At 37.7% G+C, this 23,267-nt stretch overlaps 1 protein-coding gene across 2 annotated transcripts; it reads right to left on the bottom strand.

The window, feature by feature from the left end:
* Window positions 1-245: 245 nt before the first annotated feature.
* HACD1 (3-hydroxyacyl-CoA dehydratase 1) lies at window positions 246-18,802 on the bottom strand. Of its 2 annotated transcripts, none has more exons than XM_038126851.1 (7): window positions 18,464-18,802; window positions 14,236-14,353; window positions 12,990-13,008; window positions 12,820-12,902; window positions 9,976-10,097; window positions 7,337-7,515; window positions 246-5,853 (listed from the first exon to the last, which is right to left on the bottom strand). In XM_038126851.1, the coding sequence occupies exons 1-7, from the start codon at window positions 18,592-18,594 to the stop codon at window positions 5,771-5,773; spliced, it is 735 nt and encodes a 244-aa protein (XP_037982779.1). In that variant the 5' UTR covers window positions 18,595-18,802; the 3' UTR covers window positions 246-5,770. The 2 variants fall into 2 exon arrangements, with proteins under 2 accessions (XP_037982779.1, XP_037982778.1); XM_038126850.1 differs by having other exon boundaries at window positions 12,820-12,908; window positions 18,464-18,800.
* Window positions 18,803-23,267: the final 4,465 nt, after the last annotated feature.

The raw sequence follows: 23,267 nt of genomic DNA, 5'->3' as shown, positions 1-23,267 counted from the left end.
ACTACTCAAACATACCTGGTTTTTATGGAATATATTTTAAGAAATATGAAAAGGTTGTCTGGGTAAGAGTAAATAGGGGACCTCAAAATTAATTTGTTACAGGGGACCTCAAGATTAATTTGTGAAATAATTCCAAATAAAAAAGTATAATATTTGTAAACAGTACCAGTCTGGTGTAATATGCTGAATGCTTATATGAACTGACTTCTACATGCTAAAAAAAAATTAAAAAATCAACTAGAACAAAGTTTAAAATACGTCTTTTAATTGATGATTAATTTCTACAGTGCTACAGTATTAACAGTCACTAAAACAAACATCTGAATCTATAGATCAAAAAAAATTATACTTTTTGCAAATAAATAAGTTATTAGAAGTATCATATTGTGTTGCTTTCCTGTCTGTGTAAACTTCTAATGATAACGCATTTTAGAAGAAGTAACAATAACAAGCGGTTGTAGTGCATTTACATTATTAAGAAACTTGAAGTACAATTCTATACATATACATTCTATACACTTAGATAAATTTTTCTGCACTTACACTTTTACAAAGCCATAAACTGAAAGGACATTCAAATACATTCCAGACCAAATAGAGAGGCAGGAGAGTATGAAAAAAAGGACAACATGTTTCAGGTGGTACAACATGACACAGAAAGTACTGTACATCACCAGCCACTACCAGCTGCAGTGTGAAATTGACAGCAACTCCCTCGAGAGGGCTGGAGTCACCCAACATTCAGGTCTCCACAGTTCTCTTGGGAGAGCTCTCAGTTCACCTGTCAGATTTGCTTTTGTGACCTAAGAGTTCTCTCCATCTGGGAAGTCATAGGGATGAATCAGCTGGGGACATCAGCAGAGCTGGCAGTCCTGAAGGCACTCGAGACCCCAGCATTGCACCGGTGGCACAGCGGTGCCCGACACCGACCCGAGAGTGCCACCCACTGTGGAGCTGTGCCCTCCGGAAGCAAGCTCATGGAGCTGCCCTTGGCAAACTGAAACCTGCCACTTCAGCAGCCTGGCAAAGCATCGCAGGCAGGGACAATACTGAAACTCACCTGAGCAAGAGAACACAGAGCTCTGCAGAAAAGTGGGGAGTTTGTTCTTTAAACAGCCATTGTAATGAACGCAGAATGAAACATTTTAATGGGATACAGTTAATCATCTATAAAAACTGCAGGTTCAGCATGAATTTAAATTGTAAATTGGTAATAAATAATACAGTAAGTCTCAGCACATTTTAAAATATACATTATGAAATAAACTTTGATTTCAGAACAGCTTTCACCTTTTTTGTTCAAAAAAACCCACTTTAAAAATCCTGTATGAAATGCAGCCAGTTTGCCTGCCTGAAAATTTTGATTTATGAAGCCCTACTGCCTAGTGCAGAACATTTATTTGTATTAACTTTCCTTTCTTTTTTTTCTTTCTAAGGCCGATTAAGCAAGAGTTCAATTCAAAAACTGTTAACGTCATTTAAACTAATTTGAAATTACAAATTATTGTAACAATTATGAATTGGTTTCATTCTGGTTTATTTAGTAACCACACACATATCCTAATATCCACTGAAGTAAGCTACTGTGAAGACCGAGAGTACCACAATCAGAGCAGTAGCTAAATTTAAAATATACATTTCCATCTGGTCACAGAAAAGGTCTCCATGCATCTCTCTGTTAAGTAGACTTGCAATCTGTCCATGAACGTGAACCCAGCTAAGTGTTATGTTCAATGGGAATGAGAAACAGCATCCTGCACCATTTCTCCAAGGCAGTTTATGTTGAACTGCACTGTTGAGATTGGTGTGCCATGCCCATCCTGGCACACCTCTATATCTGAAGACATGCAGGCTAAAGGAAAACAAACCACAGCTGAGTGGAGTGGGAAAGCCCTCTCTGAAACACACCCTTTGTGCACAGAGATCCTCCCAGCTGAGCCCCTGAGCTCCCTCAGCAGACAGTAATGACAGCACACTGAGCTTCCTGTCATCTCACATCCTGCAGGGTGGGAGAAATTACATCTATCAACTACTGCTCACCACGGCCTCAGTGACCCCTAGCCAGATAATGCAGAAGATGCAATACCTCAGCACCATATTCCTTGCTGCTGCCCATGCCCTGAAGCCAGAATCTGACCTCCAAACATTCTGGGCTGAGCTGTGAACAACCCAATCTATCCCAAAACAGCTTTTCAAGTATGTGAGTGATGGGGAGAACCTCAAGAAATCCAGCTGCTTTCAGGTAGAGTTTATACAAAAGATTGTTTCTGTTTGTACCAATAGTAGGAAAAGCCACCTGATTAAAAGGAATCTCCCTATTTCTATATGCTGCTATTCTAAAAGTTTCACAAAGCCATGCTCTATATGAATTCATTTCAGAGGGCCTATACAGAACAAGTAAAAAAATACCTTTATAAGGACAATTTGTTAAAGACTACATGAAAACATTAGAGATGCTCATGTTTGAATAAATTCCTAATCTTACCTAAGCAGGAGGATAGAAATGCTTTAGAAAACTAGGAATATTGCAGAGAGGAAGACAAAAAGACAGATGTAAAAAAGAAGTTGGAAAGAGAGCACCATATGAAAATCATACTTAAGTTTTAATGTCCATTTGACAGGTTAATTAAATGTTTCAAGATGGTATATTGAAATTTAAATACATCTACCTAGGATAAAATCCTAGCTCATCTGAAGCCAATAGCAAGAAAATTTTACCTGCAATTCTCACTATGTTTCAGAAGATATGTTACCAGAACAGCAACCAGTCAAAAGGAAAAGGCCTCAAGCTGTGTCAGGGGAGGTTCAGGTTGGACATCAGGAAGAATTTCTCCATGGAAAGGCTGGTCAGGCATTGGAACTGGCTCCCCAGGGAGGTGGTGGAGGCACCACCCCTGGAAGCATTCAGAAGCAGCTGGACATGGCACTTAGTGCTACAGTCTAAGTTGATGTGGTGGTGGTCAGTCAAAGGTTGGACTTGGTGACCTTGGAAGTTTTTTCCAACCTTACTGATTCTGTGAAAAGGAGGCTTCAGTGAAAGGTTTCAGTCAAAAAACAGGAGGAAGAAAAGACCACGTTGCTTACTTTTTTTAGGTAAATGTCATGTAAACTAATCTACATGGCAATCTCTCTGGTCACTGAAACGTTGAACGTGATACTGTGAGCAATTTTTAGCTTTACTTTTAAAAATTCATTATTTAGCAGGACTGTTTTGTAGCTGTAAATCCAGTTTTAAATTGTGTCATTACCTAATACATTGTTGCTTTATGGAAGTGCAACCCAAGATTGTAGCAGTGTTGGTTTTTTTTCATTTCGTATGTACAAAAGGATATAAAAATAGGTCCTTGGTTAACATATGATAATATCCTTAGGCCACAATGAAAACAAATATAATACACTTTTATAGTGCAAGTATTCCCTTCAGTAAGAATACTATCTACAGGATTCACTCATCGGATAAATGATTTCAAAATCACATCCTTAGGTATCCAATGCATTTTCAATGAATGGATAGCTATGGTCTTCAGTGAGCTGCCCTGACAGTAAAAAGAGACACAGAACTTAATCTAATCTTAGTTTTTCATATTTCATCACACTCTTCTGTTTGCTAATGGAGATTTATTTCCCAAGACTGCCAATATGTTCCTCATAGTTTATAAAACAGTACTGAAATTATGTTGGACACATACAACTGCTAGTCTGAACACATGTAACGCAACTATTTTGTGATTCAGTGTTGAAATTGTAATTTATATTTTAAACTTTAATAATTTTAGCTGCATATAAAACAGAAGTAGTAAGTTAAATTAGAGCACCTTGTGTGAAATTTAAGGAATATAAAGATTAAACCTTTTAAAATTTAAAGAAATACAACTGTTCTGTCTCAAGTCCACTATGCACCTGTCACATAAAAGGAAACTCATTTACGTGTAATGAAGACATACATAAATATTACAAATCCAAGGCACAACATGGAATTTAAAAGTTAGGGATATAGCAAATCCTTGCTTTTTTATTAAATTACTTGATACACCTTATTCTGACATATCTACAAATTTCAAAAAAGCTGCATTATCATATTATCATTGAAGCTAAAAATGGAAACTGCCTATTTGAATATGTAGTTCCATCTCTTGCCAACTTTAACTGAAACCCTTCCAAGACAGTGCATGCATTGATAAGCATTACTATGTCATTCCATAATTGATCTAATCAGTAGAACCTTTCTTCTGATATTCATTGGCTCTTTACCTTGTTCCAAATTCATCATAGCTACACCTCCATACTTAGAAAAGCTCTTCCATGTATTTATCATAGAACAAAGAATTACACGTATTAGCAACTCAATCTTTCCGACTTCTTTCTCACTTCAACTAGTCTTGTTACTGTTCTCTGAGCTTTCAGAAGATTATCCAATTCTTCATCCCTGAGGTAGCCAAAACATAAGACTGTACTCCAGAAATTACCCCAGCAACCACAAGTATCCTGATTTTACAGCTGCCTGATGCAGCTCTTCCACATATGTATACACTTCGTTTGACAGCAGTGAAGCCAGAAACAAGACTGGTTTGCTGCCTACATTTTCAAGGCTTTGTACCACATGACTACGTTTCAAACTTCTCTCTCTCACTAAGTATCCAAGTTTCCTCAAATGCATCACCTTTTCTCTGAATCTGCTAGGCTGTTAGATCAAAATCTTCTAATTTGTTGGACCTCTCCCACTCAAGTATCACATAGTATGATAACATCTGTAACTTCTATCAATATACTGTAGATCCTTCCTGCAGATTATTGAAGACATGAAATAGAATTAGGTCAACACAGTATAAACAATTAATGGGGAGGGAGCAATTAAAATTGCCCAATGGGATGAATCAAAGCACAATTTATATTTTAAGATGATATTTTAAATATATTTTATCCCACCGAGCTATTGAAAAGAAGTCAAATATCTCACCATAGATAGAGATTTTCAATGCAATACTGATTTTTCTGCATACATAATTTAAATGTAGAATAGGAAACATGCTGACAATCAACTTTGCTCTGCAAAGGAGTCCCATTCCAGCCACTGATTAAAGAAAGGTAGGCATATCCTGTCTTCTCCTCAGCACAAACTTTTAACCAGTTAACATTTTATCTATTCCTTGAAGTATCTTTAAAATCACAAATGAAAATACAGGGAGGTCTAAATTTGCACTAACAATCAAGAATTCAACTCTTTTCAAAAGTCCTTCTGGAATTCTGCATGTGATACTGTAATTCAAAAAATGTTAAACAACGTGCTACAGTACTTACAACTGGAAAGGTATTACCTAACATAAAGCTTAAATACCATTCAATTCACCTAGTCTATGAAAAACATCATTACCTAATTTACACTCCGATTTCCAGAAGACTCACTTTCAGTACAACTTACCAACTCTTCTTCTGTTCTTGATAATGACTACAGGTCATAACAGAACTTTCAGAACAGAAGGCACAGTAGCCAACTATTCTAATTCTTAAAGCTAGTCGTCAACCTATTGAAAATAAGAAAATATTTCTTTGAAGAAATGAACAATTAAAAACCAAAGTGAATCTGAAGATGAAAAGGTAGGTCTCAAAATATATTAATTGCAAAAATAATACAGTCCACAGGCACAGGCACAGTTGTTTATTCTTGTTCCATGTATTAAAACTTGGACTCAGAAAAATCAGAGGAAGTTTTGGGTCTTTACCCTCTCTTCTCTTCCTTTCCACTAAAAGCACCATGGTTACACAGCTTGATTTAATCGTCCTTTTCCACAATCACTTCTCCATGAAGCACCCTTCTTCTCTGCCGCAGCATGTGGAAGTAGAGTTGTGGAAATACTTGATCAAAGCATAAAAGAAAGCAAATTAGATGGAAAAATTCAACAGATCACATAACGGAAAACCACAATTTTACAGAATGATGAACTGAGTAAAAATTATGGCACATAGTGGTTGAATTGATTAAGGTGAATAATAACAAGTCATGAACATTGCAGTGATTTAAAAAACAATAATTAGTCAAAGCTCATTCATCCCTGAATAAATACCCTGTGTTCAAGGAACTTTACTCCAACGGTTTCCTTGTAGAAATAGGATTTAACCACATTCTCGTAGTGCTTGAAGACTTCAAATCTGTCCTAAGCATTTTTGAAGACTTGGAGGATACAAATTTACCCTATTTGTTCAAGTCTGAAGTAAGGAGATCCCTCTTTGCTGTCCCTCTGTCATCTATTACATTACTGTCCTACAGACAGGGCTGATCCTTATATTTAATGGCTAGAAAACTGGATTTATTCCTGAAGTGTTGATACATAACCAGATGTAAAACTGTTAGTAAGCTATCACACCTTAGAATATTTTTTGTTGACATAAATCTCTCTTGTTGGCCTTCATGACTTCTTGGGACAAAAAATTTAAGTATGTGTGCATATTGTAAAAGTCCATATTGAATGTTGCCTTCTCAAATGAATACCTCTCATGAACGCAGACCCTTTAACTTCAGTCTTCCTGCTTTTCAATTTCTTTCTCTAATCTGCTGCCTCAATGTACAGATTATTTTAAAAATATTATATATTCTATTATTAATATTATATAAAATATTACATTTGCCTAGTTTGTCTAGCCCTATTCATGGTGGAATATCTGGTATATCAGGTTGCTTTCTCCTTGTCTTCACTGCTTAGGTAGCAGTAGAAATAACACTGGAAGTGAAAGACAGATACTCTCTCTGCTGTTACCTCCATGGTTTCTGGCATGCATATGTACAAGGACAAACTGATTAAACCAGGGACTGCAGATGTTCTGAGAGGTTTGGCGGGGGGGGGGGGGGGGGGTGTTGATTTCTGTGAAAATGAAATCTTAGAGAATGCTGCTTCAAGTTTTTCCTGAACATGTTTGAATGATGGTTTTTCCAAAGTAAATGGTTATTAGTAGTAAAAAGTCACAGCAAATCTCGGGCACAACTTGCAGAACTATTTTAAAGTCATGACTTCAAAGTGGGAGAGGCACTAGAAAGTCCCAGCGACACAGTGACAGACATAGCTGTGTGTAAGCAGCAACTTTTCTTACTTCGTCCAAGTCTGAGAAATAATTTTAGTATGTTCATTGAAATTTTTAAGACAGATTATGTTCCTAAGCAGATAACAGGACAGAAAATTTCAGCCTAACCAATTAAAGCACAGTAAAACTTGCCACAACAGAAAGCAGGCTCTTACAGTAGAAAGTAAGTATTCAGAAAATTTTAATACAGGCAGTGTTTATAGCATCACTGAAGATTTATTTTTATGATATTAAAATGTTTCTACAGTTAAACAGTACTTACATGGCACATAGGAGAACATGACAATAATAAGGAAGTAATAGTAGTCAAAGGAGACGTTGTATTTGTTGGGAAGTCTCAGTGAAAACATTCCTGTTTTCTTCACATAGGGTAAAGCAGCATATATGGTTAGCAGTTCACCTGCAACTCCAGCAGGATACAAAACGATAAAAAAATTGTATCTGCATTGAAAAATAATAATAAAAAAAAAACCTTGTGAGAAACACTCCATAGACTTAAAATTTTCTCTTGTTGTTATTAGTGGCACAGAAATGTATTAAAGTAATTCCTGCACCAGAATCAGGGATCACATCCTGACTTGACACAAAATATCAGTTTCAGTTACTTTCGATAGAGCTGCTTAGATTGACAAGAGAATGCGTTCCTCAGTGCTTTGTTTAAAAACCAGTGAAGTATCAGAACGTTTTTATCTCTTTCTAATAGAACAACCCTCAAATTTTTAGTCTCCAAAAATGATTTTTTTAAAATGTACTGTTTTTACTCCTGTTGTCACTGCCAGTATTCAGACCAGGACTGAACCTCAGATTCAGATGATCCTGCATATTTTCATCACAGTGCACACACACTGGGTCAACTGTATGGACTATGAATTTTTTGAAGATAACGACAATGTTGAAAAACATCTGAAGCCTGTTTTACTCACTACAACATGGGAATACTACATTTACCACTAATGAAAATTGGAATAAAAAGAAAAATTACAATGCCAGAAACTTATCAGATCCATTTTAAAGTGAGATGATGTTCAAATAAAAGGCAGAGCATCCAGCTGAAAGAAAATGTGGTTTGAATGCCAAAGGCCACATAGACAGTGACAAAATGAAAATTGTAATCAATAGGCTATGTGCTGTCCTTTCACACAGTGCACCATGGATATGCAGGTTCTCATGTGGAACAATTCTCCAGTTCATATAGGGAACAGCAATGAGAACTATCACACAGAGAGAAAGGTACAATGTGCACTCCCTGACCAAAAGAAATAAGATCCAAAACAGCAGCAACTAAGCATGAAATCCTCCCAGAAGCAGAAGGGGTTAGAAGACTCACAGATGAGGGGAATCACAGAATAGTTCAGGTTGGAAGAGACCACAATGAGTCATGTGGTCCAATCTCCCCACTCAAGCAGGGTTATCCTAAGGGACATGGAATGGGATTGTGTTCAGATGAGTTTTGAATATCTCCAATGAGGGACACACTGGATTGTCTCTCTGGACAATCTGTTCCAGTGCTCGGTCATGTGCATAGTAAAGAAGGTCTTCTTTATGTTCAGGTGGCACTTCCTGTGCATCAGTTTCTGCCCTTTGCCTCCTGTCCTATCGCTTGGCAGCACTGAGAAGAATGTAGATTAGATAAGAAGGAACTAATACCTTACATATTGTTTGTCTCTATGCAGTTATATGCTAAACATCAGAAATTCCATCTCTCATGGTACTGAATTCATGCCCAGTGCACTGTTTGTTTATCCATAAATCTTGAAGGGATATTTTAGACTCTATGAAAAAATAATATATTTTCAAATATTTTGTTTATATTAATATTTCACCATATGTCTTTTCAGTGAGAATGTTGGTTTTCCCTACTGTCTATACTGAGGAAACAAAATTCTGTTATTCAAGGCACACTGACCTGATGGCAAAAATTATTATCTGTCAGTGTAATTTGTTCTGAGTGCATTTCTCTTTCTGAAGTCTGTATAAAAAACTGCTGATGGTAGCCAATCTGACTATCTTTAAGTTTGTCATTTTGTGCTTAAACAAGTCTCTCACTTAGGCAGTAGCAAAAAGGAAATGTTTTATAAGAATGGACATATCAAAATATCAGACATATCAAAGAAGTGCATTAGAAGCATCAAACCTGCATTATTTACAAAACAAAAATAAAGGAAAATAACAAACAAACTCTTTTAAATAAGAGTCACCTGTACTGAATGTGGGTTAGATATTCTTCTTCTAACATAATAAGTCTGCCTTACATGTATTTTTCAAATAATGACTGCATAGAATACTATTCCAGATAAGTCTCCTGATAAACACACACGGTCTCTATAGTGTATGTGATCTAGCGGCCAACCTTAAGAATGCTTTAAAATCAAAATAGTTTTGAGTTGGAACTCAATTTTTGGTGGCCTAAACTAAGTCAGTATTTAACTTCACTACATGAATATAATCTTACAAAAGCTCTGATAAAGCAGAACTTCATATAAAGTAATAATACAGATTGAGTGACAACAACTCCCACATTTTCAAAAAACTAACATCCACAAAAACTAGCACAGGCGCTTCATTTTGGACACTGTATTCAGAGCATCATAAAGAGTCATACTGCAAATTAAAAGATGAGATAAAATTAAAAAGATAGAGAAAAAAAATTAGAGTAAGTGACAGCAGAGTTCAAACTGTGAGACACAGAAAGCAAAGAAAAAACCATACTCCAAAAACCTCAGCTAAAATATTTTAACATATTAAACCAAGCAACAATGATCCCAAGTACAGAAAGCAACTGACTTGCACTTTGCTGACACATAACCAAAGCTCAAACATCTGCTCTCCTGTGTGTTAGTTCAGCATGCGTGAAACCAACATGCACAGAATCATGAGAAACTAAGTGCAAGACATCTCCACCTGGCCCATTTAATGAAGTATGGCAAATGGTTGAGCAGGTTGAATGTGTAGAAGGAATATCGAGTAATCTCTGTCACAGTCCATACGACCAGAAAAAGAATAACGCTCTCCTCATTCTGGATCTGCAGAAGGATAAAGAACCAACATTTTCTTCATCCTTAGGCTTCTTTTCTGTGCAAACTGCAACAGACTTCTCTTTAAGATATATAGAACAGAACTAATACCTTGTAAAGAAAGAAAATTTTGGCACAAAAGTGATATGTTGAAACTATTACCATGTACAGTTCATTATCATATGTGATTACTAACATACAGACATTTGTCAGCTGAGCAGTCTTCATCCATAACGCCAATATCAAAATATAAAACCCTATAATTATGCTTATTCTTCCTCTTTATTCTCTACCTAGATTCCACTAGACTACCTATCCCTCTTCTGTTTGTGGTTTATCTACTTATTTATGTTTTTCCTCCTCAAAACAGCAAGAACAACAAAATGCTACAGAAGGCATGTTCTTCTCATAATCACTTTTTAATTATTCTGCATTTCACTACTCCATTTCCTAGATTTTCTCTTACTTTTTATCTTGCTTCTTCTTCAATATATAATGCACATCTCCATGAAACTTTAGACAAAAGGAATTGCTTTACATAACCTACTAACTGGAACTTGGTCACAGAAGATAAAGTTTGGCAGACTTCAGGGAGCTCTAAGATAGTTAAGGAGCTGGACCACAGATGGTTCACTAAATGAAGAGTAGTTGGTAGATCAGGAGCTTTGGGTAAACTCACTCAACAATCCCATGTAAGATTTAAGTTCTGAGTCATTAAACTGCCTCATCAGTAAGTAGCACATCTCTGCTGTTTCAAAACACCAGTTCTTTTTCACTCTGAGTGAACCAATAAGCAGAAGTCCCCAAATACAAAGAAGACACCTGGGGATCTATTACAAATACTACCTTCTGTGAGGAAGAATTACACACAAGTAATTTTCTTTCCTTTAAGAGGGAAGGAATTTTGTAATACACTTCTATGCCTGAAGGCTGAAAAGCTCCAGGGATGTCTGTGAAATAGAATAAAGCAACACAAGTTTTGTTAAAATTATAAAAAAGGGAAATGATTTTTCAAAATAAAATGCAACATGGTGACAAAGCTTAATATATCTCCAAGGTGCTAAAAATCCACAACTCTGACAAAAGTCAAAAAGAATTGTAAGTGCTCATAAAATCGCACCCTCAATGTGTCAATCAAAGAAGGTGCAATTTTAGCACAAGGAACTCACCATCATCATAAAGAAAATGGAGACATAAAAATAGCACCAAAATCACAAACAAATAGCAGCAACTGAAGTGCAAAGACAACCAAACAAGTATGCAAAGGTAAAGACAGAATTAGGCTGTTCTTTGCCTCATGCCATTAGAGACAAACATTGATAACTCAAACTTGGATTCATGTCACAGTGCTAAATCCAAGCAGAAGAGCTTTAAATAAGTATGCAGAGAATGCCTATCTGCTGCCTTGCAAATCAGTCAAGTGGGGAGGTCTGGCTCTGGCTATTATCACTGGCGTGCCTCTCACCACCTAAAGTGACCCTGAACATTCATGCCTGCTAAGCAATAACAGCGTGAAATACAATCAGACATACATTCAAATGTATTTCTTCTTGCACACAGCTTGGCCTACAGTAGTGTAGATAGAGGAAATAAAAGAAATTGCTGGATATGCTTAAGATTTAGTCCGCAGATAATAAAAAAGGCAAAATGCAGTGCTATGGTCCAGCTCACGTGCAGATATTCAATATAAGAATCTTGTTACTCTTTGAGACATTTTGCCTTACACAAAAATATAAAAAGTTAGCTTACAAGAAAAAAAACCAAACTAAACTAAACCAGAACAAAAAACTCAAAACAAACTGAAAAAACAAACAACAAGAAGAAAAAAGAAGAACAAAAATTTAACCCTATGAAAAGCCTATTTAATTTATTCCATGTCAAAGGAAAAGATGCTGTCGTGGTTTGTGTAGAAAACAAGTCCTCATGTGAAATGAAATGAAGACTTGATAACTGAGGCAGGTGCTAGGATAATTCATCTGCAGAAAGGCCTATGCCATCTGCTGGTGAGACAGTTTAATGGCTCAGCTTTTCAAGTTCTGAAGAAATTCAGGAGCACAAAACCTATCACTTAATTTTTTTCCATGCCTTTCATAGAAAGCACACCTCACAAACTGAACCTAATGTCCTACCTACTGTTGAGAACTGCTTGCTTCATTCTGGTAATGGATCACTAGCCTTACAACAGCCACCCAAAGCCAGGCAAATAAGCCATTGTCATTTACACAGGTCCTTAAGTGCCATTGCGACACAATAGATGTCATCAAATGTTAAGTTTACCATAACATTAAAATTTTGAGAAAGTTTCTAAAGAAATAGCAAAATCACAACCATGTTTATCCATGTGAATTCAAGACATAAATTTACCTTTTAGTTGGATTAATTCAGCAAGTGCTAATTAAAATTTTTGAAAGGGAACTTTTAACACTAGGGTAGTTTTGCTTAAATAATAGGAGTAGTCATTGATTTCATTTAGGCAGAGCACAGAGGGCACAATGCTGAAAACACTGCTGATTCACAGCTACGACCCAGACTCCATCTCCTGGCAAGAATTACACAAATTATATTGTGTAACCCTAACTTCCAAAATTGCACTCATAATGCGCTTACAAATATGTAAGCATTCTCTACAGGAATATATTTAATTTTTAGCTTGGTCTTCCTTATGAAATGAGAACTGTAGTAATAGCTTCTCCTTAAAAGCAATCAAAACATAATTTGTTTAGACACATACCTGTTTTATACTGTGTGCAATGAACCACACCATGAAGATTCTTGAACTCACTTGGACCCCAGTCACAAGCACAGATGTGCGAACTATTCCTTAAAAAGAGAAACATGTTATCTCTGCTCCACAATTCATGTTTTAACTAGTTACAGGAGAAACTAAAACAAAGAACTCACCAACTGCACAGTGGATTACCTGCAAATGAAAATAAGTCAGATGTTACTGATGCGTGGCATGTTACTAGCTACCCTATAAACATGGCCTTTTGATATTAATATAAACCTAGGCTAAATTCTGGTTTTTGTCTCCCACTAACAGTCTTAAAATGAAATACATGGCAGAGCCCTGGCAATCAGTGTTTGTTTTGTCAGGGATTGTCTCAATCTCTGAGCTGTGCAAATACATGAAAGACATTTGCTTTCCAAATTAATTGTAAATATTAGATATTTAGATACTTATAAAGCATTTTGTTCAACTAGTAAGCTTCTCTTCCTTTACCATCTTCAAAGAAGAATTTTACAGGACAGCGTAGAGGAAGTCACATAAGGAATGCTAAACACACAGCAATTTTAAAATGTTCTGCATTTATTATAGATTAATAACATTATTATGCTTTTGTTGATGACTAAAGCTATGAAGCTTTAGATACAATGTATTTTCTGGTCAGTAACGTTTAGCAAATGAAGTGCTTTTCATTATTTGGCAGGTTTGAATAGAATTACTTACAATGATAGTTTAACAGCACAAAAGCCTATATGCAGCTGGTGACATGATTTGAACAGTTGTTTGAACTAGAGATGTTGTAGGCAGATTGAGGAAAAAAAAATTAAAATGTAGATAGGCATTCTTTGTTGTGCCTGGGAAAGAACTGCAAGTGCTCCATAAACCCAGCAATAAAGCTTCATTCAACAGATGTACCAGAACTGAGACCACTAGTGCACAGTTTGCAAAAGTATTACTTAAAGAATACTTTGCACATCTTGCACAGACCCCGTTGCAATGGATTATATGGGGTGAGTGAATCCCATCTTGAAATAAGCAGAAGCAGGAAAGGCACAGAAGGATAGTAAGTCCAGTATAAGGAATATAAGGTAAGCTATAATCTCTGAGACGGTGATATCTACTACACTAGAGGGCTGATCTGCTGGCTGTAATGCCTTCAAGATTTTGCCTTTTGCATTAAAGACTCTCAAATCAAAGCAGTTCTCAGGCACTGATTTAAAGAAATATTAGAATTAAGTCTGAGAAACACACGCCAAATTCTTTCAAGTAATCACCTTGTCCCACCCCCAAAACTTCATTAAATAACAAAGTAAAAAGGACTTTTAGTACTAATATAATATTTTTATTTTAAATTCAGGATAATAATGTGTTTTGCCTATATGCAGCATCCAGTAAAGCAAACTAATGTTTAAAATTTACCTCAAGCAAAGCAAATGTCTGGAAAAATTTAAGCGTCTTTTGAACGCTTCTGAATAAGCCTCTATGTGTTCCTTTCTGTATATAAAACCGCACCATGGCAATACCTAATACCAGCCACCTATAAAAGAAAGAGAATGGATACATTTCAAATTAGAATTCTAAAAATATCCATCCATTGTAAATAATTTAGTATTCTTCTTCACAGATTAACTTTGATTCTTCACTTGTCAGTGTTCTTAGATCATCAAAAAATATCTTTAGACATAAATAGGATATAATATTATGTAAACATTACACTCATCTCTTTACTTGGAAAATTATGGAGAATAACTTGCTGCCTTCCGAGGATTGACTTAATTGAGGGAACCCCCCAAAACCACCCATCCATCAGACTTTTCTCCATCAGTGACTACATATTTTTACTATTAAATCCTCATGTATCTTGACTGTTAAATACTGTTACTTGAAACCACATGATGAGCGTGGCACTGAGGTCACCGTTCAAGTTGCAAGTTTGTCAAAGGAAAGGACTGGAATTTATGCATATCAGTTTTACCTTTTTCATGGCCTCTCAACTCACGGATTTCAGGACTGACTAGTGATTTTAATGCTCCTGTTTGTGATTGTCCAAACAAAGATTCCACTACAATTATGTTTTCCAATGTGTTGAGAAGTGTTTTAAAAGTTGACTTAAAAATCAGACTCCAAAGTGCTGAAAGATGGGTGTTTTATGCTCCTGACTTCAAGAGGCAGATATATTTAACTAGCACATTTGAGGGGGTTGGATAAATTTGTTTTGTTTTTTTAGGAAACTGAACAATGATGACAACTAATAACCCTTAATGTAAAAGAAAGAAAAAGTAACAGTATCTTATAATTGTAGTAGAATTTGACATAAAACTTATATTGAGATTTAGAATGGAAATTGAGGTAAAAAATAAACATCTAAACTGTGGGTTGATCCCACCACCTGCCTAGATTCTCTAAAATAATCCAAGGCATGAGGAATTCCCTCCATGTCATAACCCCATTTTTATATAATAAGGATTTTCAAAACAGTGTACTGTATCTTCCTTAACCATGGGATTGATTGGGTAGGAATGGACCTTAGAGATCTAGTTCCAACCCCCTCTACCATAAGCAGGGACACCTTCCACTAGACAAGGTCACTCAGGGCCCCATCCAACCTGGCTTTGAACACTTCCAGGAATGGGGCATCCAGGAGTTCTTTGGGCAACCTCTGCAAGTGCCTCACTACCCTCTGAGTAAAGAATTTCTTCCCAATATCTAATCTAAACCTGCCTTCTTTCAGTTCAAACCCGTTATCCCTTATTCTATCACTACAGGCACTTGTGAAAAGTCCCTCTCCAGCTCTCTTGTGGGCTCCCTTGAGGAACTGAAATGATGTCACCCTGGAGCCTTCCATTCTCCAGACTGAAAAAACCCAACTCTCTCAGCCTTTTAGACCTATACCTCATTCTTAAAACATCACATTAGCAAGAAGACTGAAAACTTCAGGTTTCAATCCAAAAAAAAACTAAGCAAGTACAAAAATTCTTTAACATAGACATAGGCATAACAAGAGCTATGGATGGCTATTTTGAGAGGTAAAAATCAAAATAAAAAATGACAAAAAATTTAGTTTAATATATTCTCTGAAATTGCTGGGAACAAATACTCAGTCCTTTCATTCTCCATAAAGCCATAGCAAGTATATTCTACAGCAGCATGAGCTCTGGCTAAGCGAGGGCCCAAGTGACAAAGCAAAAGGGCTTCAGAAACACTCAGAGACAGATTCAGAGAGATTATAAACATTCAGAGAAATATTTACATAAACATTTGGACAAATATTTAACTCATCCTCTTGTAATCCTCCCTGAGCATAAGGTAAAGGCTAGCACTGGAAACAGGGTACCTGGAAACAGTAATCTTTGGTCAGACCCACTCTGCTGTAGGATCATGAGAGCCGCCTGGATCCTGACAGCTCCCTGTTCACCTCGGATGGCACGGACTTCAGTATCAGCCCCTTGACAGCTCCTACGCACGGCGCTACTGCTATGCAGTCACTTGGTCTGCCCCATTCCAGCACTTCATGACAGCAATTCAAACTCACATAGAATTAGTCAGGCTTCCCCACACAGCAGGAATGATTCCCCTCTTTGATCCCTTCTACTTTAAGCCCATGAATCTGATCTGTCAGTGCTCCAAAGTTTTCCCCTGCAAGTGTTACTTAGATTTTATAATGGATTTTAAATATGAGTGCATTTATTTCAGGTTGTCTCCAACCACTGTGGAAACAAAGAATTACTGGAATATCACTGGAAGTCTTTTACAGTGGAGCTGCCCCATTTTACAGTGAAGTGTTTGACAAGAGGAAGGTGATAGTGAGTTTACATCCAGCTGGCAGCACAAATGTGGCAGCAACAGCTCTGAGACTTAGACTGAGAAGTCATAATACATTTAACCTAACAAGGCATTTTTTGCATCTCATTACACAACCAAAGCATAAGCACTGCAGAGAGAATTAATCTTGGACTACACCCAGAATCAAAGACAGCAAATGTATTTTTCTTAAGGACTTTTTATGTGGACATAAATTTCTGTAGATAGATTTATTCAGCTGTCAATGGCTCTGACTCTGGATCTCAGGAAAGTACTCGTACTGATTATTACAAATCACCAGGAAATGGAAAACACCTTCTGTAATAAAGGCAGCATCTCCAGTTGGGACTTTCAGCAAAACTGAGTATTGATCTGTCATTTTAGTCCCTTAAATCTGTTTAGAAACAAAGATAAGCTGCGGGGTTTTTTTATTAGAATGGTTGTTAACATGTAGTTATGCATTAGTTTGTTAAAACTCCAGAAACATTTTGCTATATTGCACTACCTGGACAACTGGACAAATATACTGTTCTAGTTAAATATCTATCCTGTGTAGTGTCTCTGTTAGGTATACCTGTATTTCAAATATGTATTTTTCTCTTAAATTGTACCCATAGATGATTATAAGAATTTATTCCTATCTCTTTTTGTTTGTTTGTTTCCACATAAAAAAAATGTGTGTCTTAATTTCTTTTGATATTAATGGAAAATGAGAGAGAAGGAAGTGGGAGATACTGATGCAGCACCTAAGGTCAAAACTAATATGGTTCGATAATCTTTTAGAGACATATAAAAGTCAGTGGCAAGAGTCAGTGTTCATTAGCAAATTCACACATGGAGCACAAGACTGGTAATTCAATGAGGTAACATTAACCACACGTAAAAGCACTTTTCAAAAAGTGCTGCAGTAATATATGAACAGACTTTAATACATAATCAAGATTCACAGTTGCTAGTGAGAAGAAAGCCATTACGATCACATTCCTGGCTTTCTCCAGCAGCGCTTGAGCTCCTGCCTCAACTGCGGCATGTCAGTTTTACTCTACGGGATTCGAAGGGCAGTGAGACCACCCACTAATAACCAAAGTAAAACTGTTCTCATGATGAATATCACACTAGAAGTCGTAATTTTTTTCATTCTTAACTTTCTTTTAAACACGTGGAAATGAATAGGTTGAGGTTTTTTCCCCCAAGAGTTAGTGAACAGCGAAAATTTTCAAGAAGTGAGAATACGTGCTTCGAGCACTAACAACATAAACCTGACTGCTCTTATGACCAGTTATTCAAAATAAATACTCTCCTTCCTCACAGCAAAGCCTCGCAGCACGGAACACAAGCTCAAATGAACCTCCTGGGCTACTCTTCCGCCTCCACCGCTGCCCGCTCATCGCTCCTGCCCGCGGGCCGGGCTGGCTTTGGACAGCTCTGCCCGCCGGGAGCCGTGGCGGGCTCTGCTCGCTCACAGCCAGCTCGCACCGACCCGAGCGCGCCGCCCCACGCGGGACCCCGGCCCCGAAGCCCCCGGCGGCAGCGAGGAGCGCTGTCGGCTCCCCGCGGGCGGCCAGCAGCCCCCTCGCATCCGGCGAGGCCGCGCCGCGGGACGCGGCTCCCCCGCCCGGCATTCCGGTCCCGGCTATACTTAACCTCCGCGGCGGGCGCGGGGTGACGCGCCGGCGGCTGGCAGCGCTGCACCGTATTAGGCAATGCTCGGCAGGCGAGGAGAGCCCCGCTGCCGGCGGCTCCCCCACGTCCCGGCTCTCCCGCCCGGCCTCGCCGGGCCCCCGCCTCGCCCCGGCCGCGCCGCCCCCGCTCCGCGCCCCGCGGAGGCGCCGCGCCGCCCGCTCACCCCGCGGTCATGGCGACGTTGTAGAAGATGAGCCATGTCGTGGCCAGGACGCCCAGCTTCTTCTTCTTCTTGCCGTTCTCCTTCTCCTCCACGGCGCCGTTGCCGCCTCCGTCCTCCTCGCTGGACGCCATGGTTCCCCGGCCGGGAGCGCGGCGCGCACGGGGAGGAGGGGCTCCCTCCGCGGCGGGGCTGGGGCCGCGCTGACAGCCGGGCCGGGCGCTGTCTCTCACCCCATCTGTCTTCCCCGAGGGCCGCTGCCGCTGCCAGCGGCTCACATGGCCCTGCGCGCTCCTCCCTCCGCGCCGCGGGTCTCCCCGGGTCAGCCGGAGCCTGCGGGGGACGGGCGAGCCTCCATCGGCGGGGACATCCTGGTGGGATGGTACCTGGCGTCAGGCAGCAGCAGCGGGACAGCCCACCTCAGAAAAAGCGACAGAAGATAGCGCAGCTCTCGGAAATACAGAAATAGGTGTCCGAGACTGGGAACACCTGGGAGTCTGGCCAGAGACCGACTGGTGGGAATATGCCCAGGCCCCCACCTCAGAGGCCAAACAGCCACCAGGGTGACCAGGGTGACGGTCTGGGAGGTACCCATAAATACCACCTTCAATACATGAGGAAGATACATAAGGCTCCCATCTGAGAAGCAGAAATTTCTTCTAAGGGCCTGAAGAGCACCCAGGTGGCAGACTAAAGGATGAGATTTGAGCACGCAGGTTACCTTGTAAATGTCTGCTCTCTGTGCAAGTGCCAAGGGAAGCTAAGCCAGCACAGATAGCATTGCTGAGACTGGCTCTGAGAGGGGGACAGCCTTAGCCTGAGCTAATGTGACATGATGCTTCAAAAGTGTTGGCTGCACCCACTATCCTGACACCTGGCTCAGTCTCTGCTAGCCTGGGGATGTAGGCTCCTCATTTCCACAGCTAAGCATGGTGACCATGGCCTCTCAGCCCAACTACCTCAGACACAGTCATACGCAGGCAGAAAAATTCCAAAACTGGGTCAGGATATATTTGAAATGCTACTTGTTCAGTAGAATTTAAAGAGTCCAATCTATCTACTTTAGAATGGGTGGGTATTTCAATGCTGAAGACACCTGGATGTCTCAGGTCGAGGGCCTTCATGTAAAGATAAGCAGATGTGCCAAACAAAACCCAAGTCTCCCCCTCCTCACCAAAGCACACAAGCAGGTGTTCATCTTTCAGCCACAAAACATACACCCAAGTGGCAACAGCAAATGTAAAATGTGCAAAATAAGTAGGCAAAACAGCACATTATATATGCTCTCAGATTACACTAGGTACCAGTATTACACATACAGAGATGCTTCTTGTGTTCAAGAAATAAATATAATCCAGTTTGAGAATCCTGTAGTTAAAAAATCAAGACAAAGAATTTACAGACAGGATTGAATGATCCAACTCAGAAGTTTTTGCCAATAGAGGTTAATCTGAGCCTACATGTCATCTCAATGTGACAGCTATAAGTTGGTTTAAACTTTAGTTTCAAGAATATTTTCAATATTTATTATTTTAATTCTGGATATTCCTGCTATCTTACTTACACATTTTCTCCACTTGAATTCCTCTTCTCCTTTCAAACCATTCTAACGTTTTGGCTTTAACAATGTAGTTTTGAAAAAGGCATCAAAAATTAAACAATATTATGAGTAACGTGGTTTATTCCTCAATTGATCTTGTCAATTTATGAATTCATTAACTGATGAAGACTTTCTTAAATTATGATACATGGAGAAAGGCATGACTCAATCCCAATTTTTAATATCAGTTTTTATTTTTTACTACTTTTGGCTGTCCTTTGCTGTGTTGCTTTTGAGATTTTTCCAGAGCAGATTTGAGGCAACAAATCCTATTTTCTTTCTGAAGTAAAAATTTTCCATTTTTAAATCCCTTGGATGTTTTCCAGGCTTTTGATCAGAATCTTTTGAAATTTGATAAGCAGTTTGTCTATTTCTCATCAGAATTCTGTATTACTTTCCTTCCCCTATTTATTTGCTCAGATTTATTGATTTTGGATGCACACATTATCTGTAATGATGACTGGGTTTGTCTTCAGTTAATTTAGTCAATTCAGAACTCAGTGGTGAGGATAAGCGTCTCAATGCTTTTGCTCTAATATTGCGTTACAATTTATTACGCTTACAGTTTCTCCTGCTATCAACACCACTCATTCACCCAATTGATGAAAACTTTCTGAATATCCCCATAATCTTTTCTTGGATTGAAATAAACTAAACTTTTTGTTCCATTTGCAAGATGTGTCATCCCCATTTGGCTATGTTTTCCAAACATTTATTAAAGTATCAAGCACAAAACATATCACAGAACTTTCATGAACACCCCACTGCTGTAATTTTGCTGTAGTAAAGTTGCTCCTTGTTTCTATTTCCCATGTTTTAATCCATGGAGATATTTTATTCCTTAATCTGTAACTACTTCATATCCTGGGTAGTTCCTGTGTGACATTTTTTCAGCAGCATTTTCAAAGCATATTTGTTGTGTTAATACTTTTTTTTTTTTTAACAAATCTGTTTTTATAATTGCATGTTCCAGGAATTGCAATAAATTAGTTGAAATGTAATTTCTTTTTCATAAGTTTCCTACTGCTATTCTTTAAATCACGATTTCTGTCAATTACAATGTGTGTATTTGTGGTTACTAGTCTGTATTTTCTGAATCCTTTATTTAAATTTTATAAAGTGACAGCTGTTTTCAAAGCATTAAGTCCAGTATCTTTACTTAATTAGAAATAATGTTTTTATAGTAGCAAAATTATTTGATCTAATATTTCAACTTTGGCTAGCACCTTTTTACCCCCAAAAATCTCAAAATGATTAATAAGATAGATTTTCTTTACATACAGAAATTTAATCAATTGACATGAATAAACTGATATAATAATTGCACTATCTAAATCAGTTTTTAAAATCAGTTATGACTGGCTTATCATTTGAGGTGAACTTTGTTGTTATTCAAACACAAACCGACCTTTCCAATAAATTTCAAGACAGTTAGATCAAGGTCTTTTATGTTGTAGGTGAGAGCATCATTGTGTTTCATATTCATTCTCAACTTTCCCTGGAAGTTTACCTTTATTTACTCTAGCTCCAAGTCATCAACACTGCTATACTGTTACTACAAAAATAAGTGGTTTTCTTGGTCTTCTTCATGATTGATATTACCTATATACTTTACTTCTAGATTCCTATTGCACACACAGATACTCAAAACCTTATAAAGCTGAATGGTTTTTACTTCCAATCTATTTCCAGAAATACAAAGTGAAGCTTATACGAGATTATTTTCTAATGAAATGTTCTACAGTGTTTTGGTGGGGGTTTTTTTGTTACAAAATTTATCTATTCAATATGGAAACACTTCTATAGAATGAAAAATTGTAGTGCTTGGAAAAAATTATGACTTATCAGCTCCACTATCACAGGGGAAAGTCATCTACTATTGAACATTTCAAGAACTACTTGATATGAACCCTGCAGAATTACCTTTATACTTCAGACTAGTTAACTGTTAGACAGTAACTTAAAATCCTGGCAAGAGGAATTTGTCAAAAAATTTAACAGCTTTGATTCTACTTGTCCTTCTGCCCTGCCTTCAGTTAAGGTTCCAAACACACTGCAAGATGTGTTGAGACTGGGTTTAGACAACAGACTTTATATATACTACTTGCACACTCATCTATGTTTGTGGTATGCAGGAATCAATGAGATATTCAAGGATAAATGCAAGTAAACAGAATTTTGTCTAAATTAAACACTGTGTGTGAGTCTTTTTGTGCATTCATCCAGGTGTGTAGATCTATTATTTAATTTACTATGCTAGGAATTTGATAGAAGATGTTTTCAAAAGATGTGCATAATGTATTGCATAAATCTTGTAGGAAGAACTAGAAGATCTCATATTTGGCACTTCTGAGGCAGTTGGAATTTTGCACTGCTACTGCAAAATAAATTATTCATATTAAAGCCTCTGACTGTACAGCTAAGTAGTCAGCAAAGAAAAAGAAGTGTCATGAACACAGGCTGAAGTGTAATTTTATATTTCTGTTATAAAAATACAATAATTTTGCTATGAACATTTAAAATTTTTTGTATGGAAATTATTGATTCTACATATCCAAAACCTATTGGCTTATTAAATGTTCTGAAAAGTAAATTAAGTCTGGGATGCCCTTGTGTATTTAATCCTCTCCAGGAACAAAACCATAATGCAAACTTCAATGCTGAAGAACAAACACATATTAAAGGGAGATGGCTATCCTGATCATTTGAGTTTGGTTTATCTGAGTTTTTGATTTATCCAAACTCAAGTGTACTTTTTGCTATAATAGACTAATTGAACTCTGTACAACAATTATTTTCTTTATAGGATATTTTAGATATGAGGTGCTCTGCACAGGTGGAATCTTTGCACACTGCAGACTGACTGTATCAAGAAACTAACTCCACTTTAATATGCTAATTTTGTGTGTATATATATATATATATATATATAATGATTAAAACTGAAATTAGTACTATTAACTTCAATTGTACTGTTCATGTGAGTAAAATAAAATACACTTCGTAAATTAACTGGTAGCATAACTATATTCTTAAATTCCTTCTCTATAGTATGCAGTAAAAGTAATATTCTTCCTCTAAAGAAGCTTTTCTACCTTGCCCAACAGATATCAGGCAAATTTTTTGCAGAGTTTCACAAAACACACTCCAATAATATTAAAAATTCCTTCTGATTTTCTGTAAATTTCAATGGTAGCTTGCTTGTGT

Source organism: Motacilla alba, chromosome 2, assembly GCF_015832195.1.
Source record: "Motacilla alba alba isolate MOTALB_02 chromosome 2, Motacilla_alba_V1.0_pri, whole genome shotgun sequence".
NCBI lineage: Eukaryota > Metazoa > Chordata > Aves > Passeriformes > Motacillidae > Motacilla > Motacilla alba.
The sequence above is the reverse complement of the archived record's forward strand: the minus strand, read 5'-3'. Positions and strand labels throughout refer to the sequence as shown.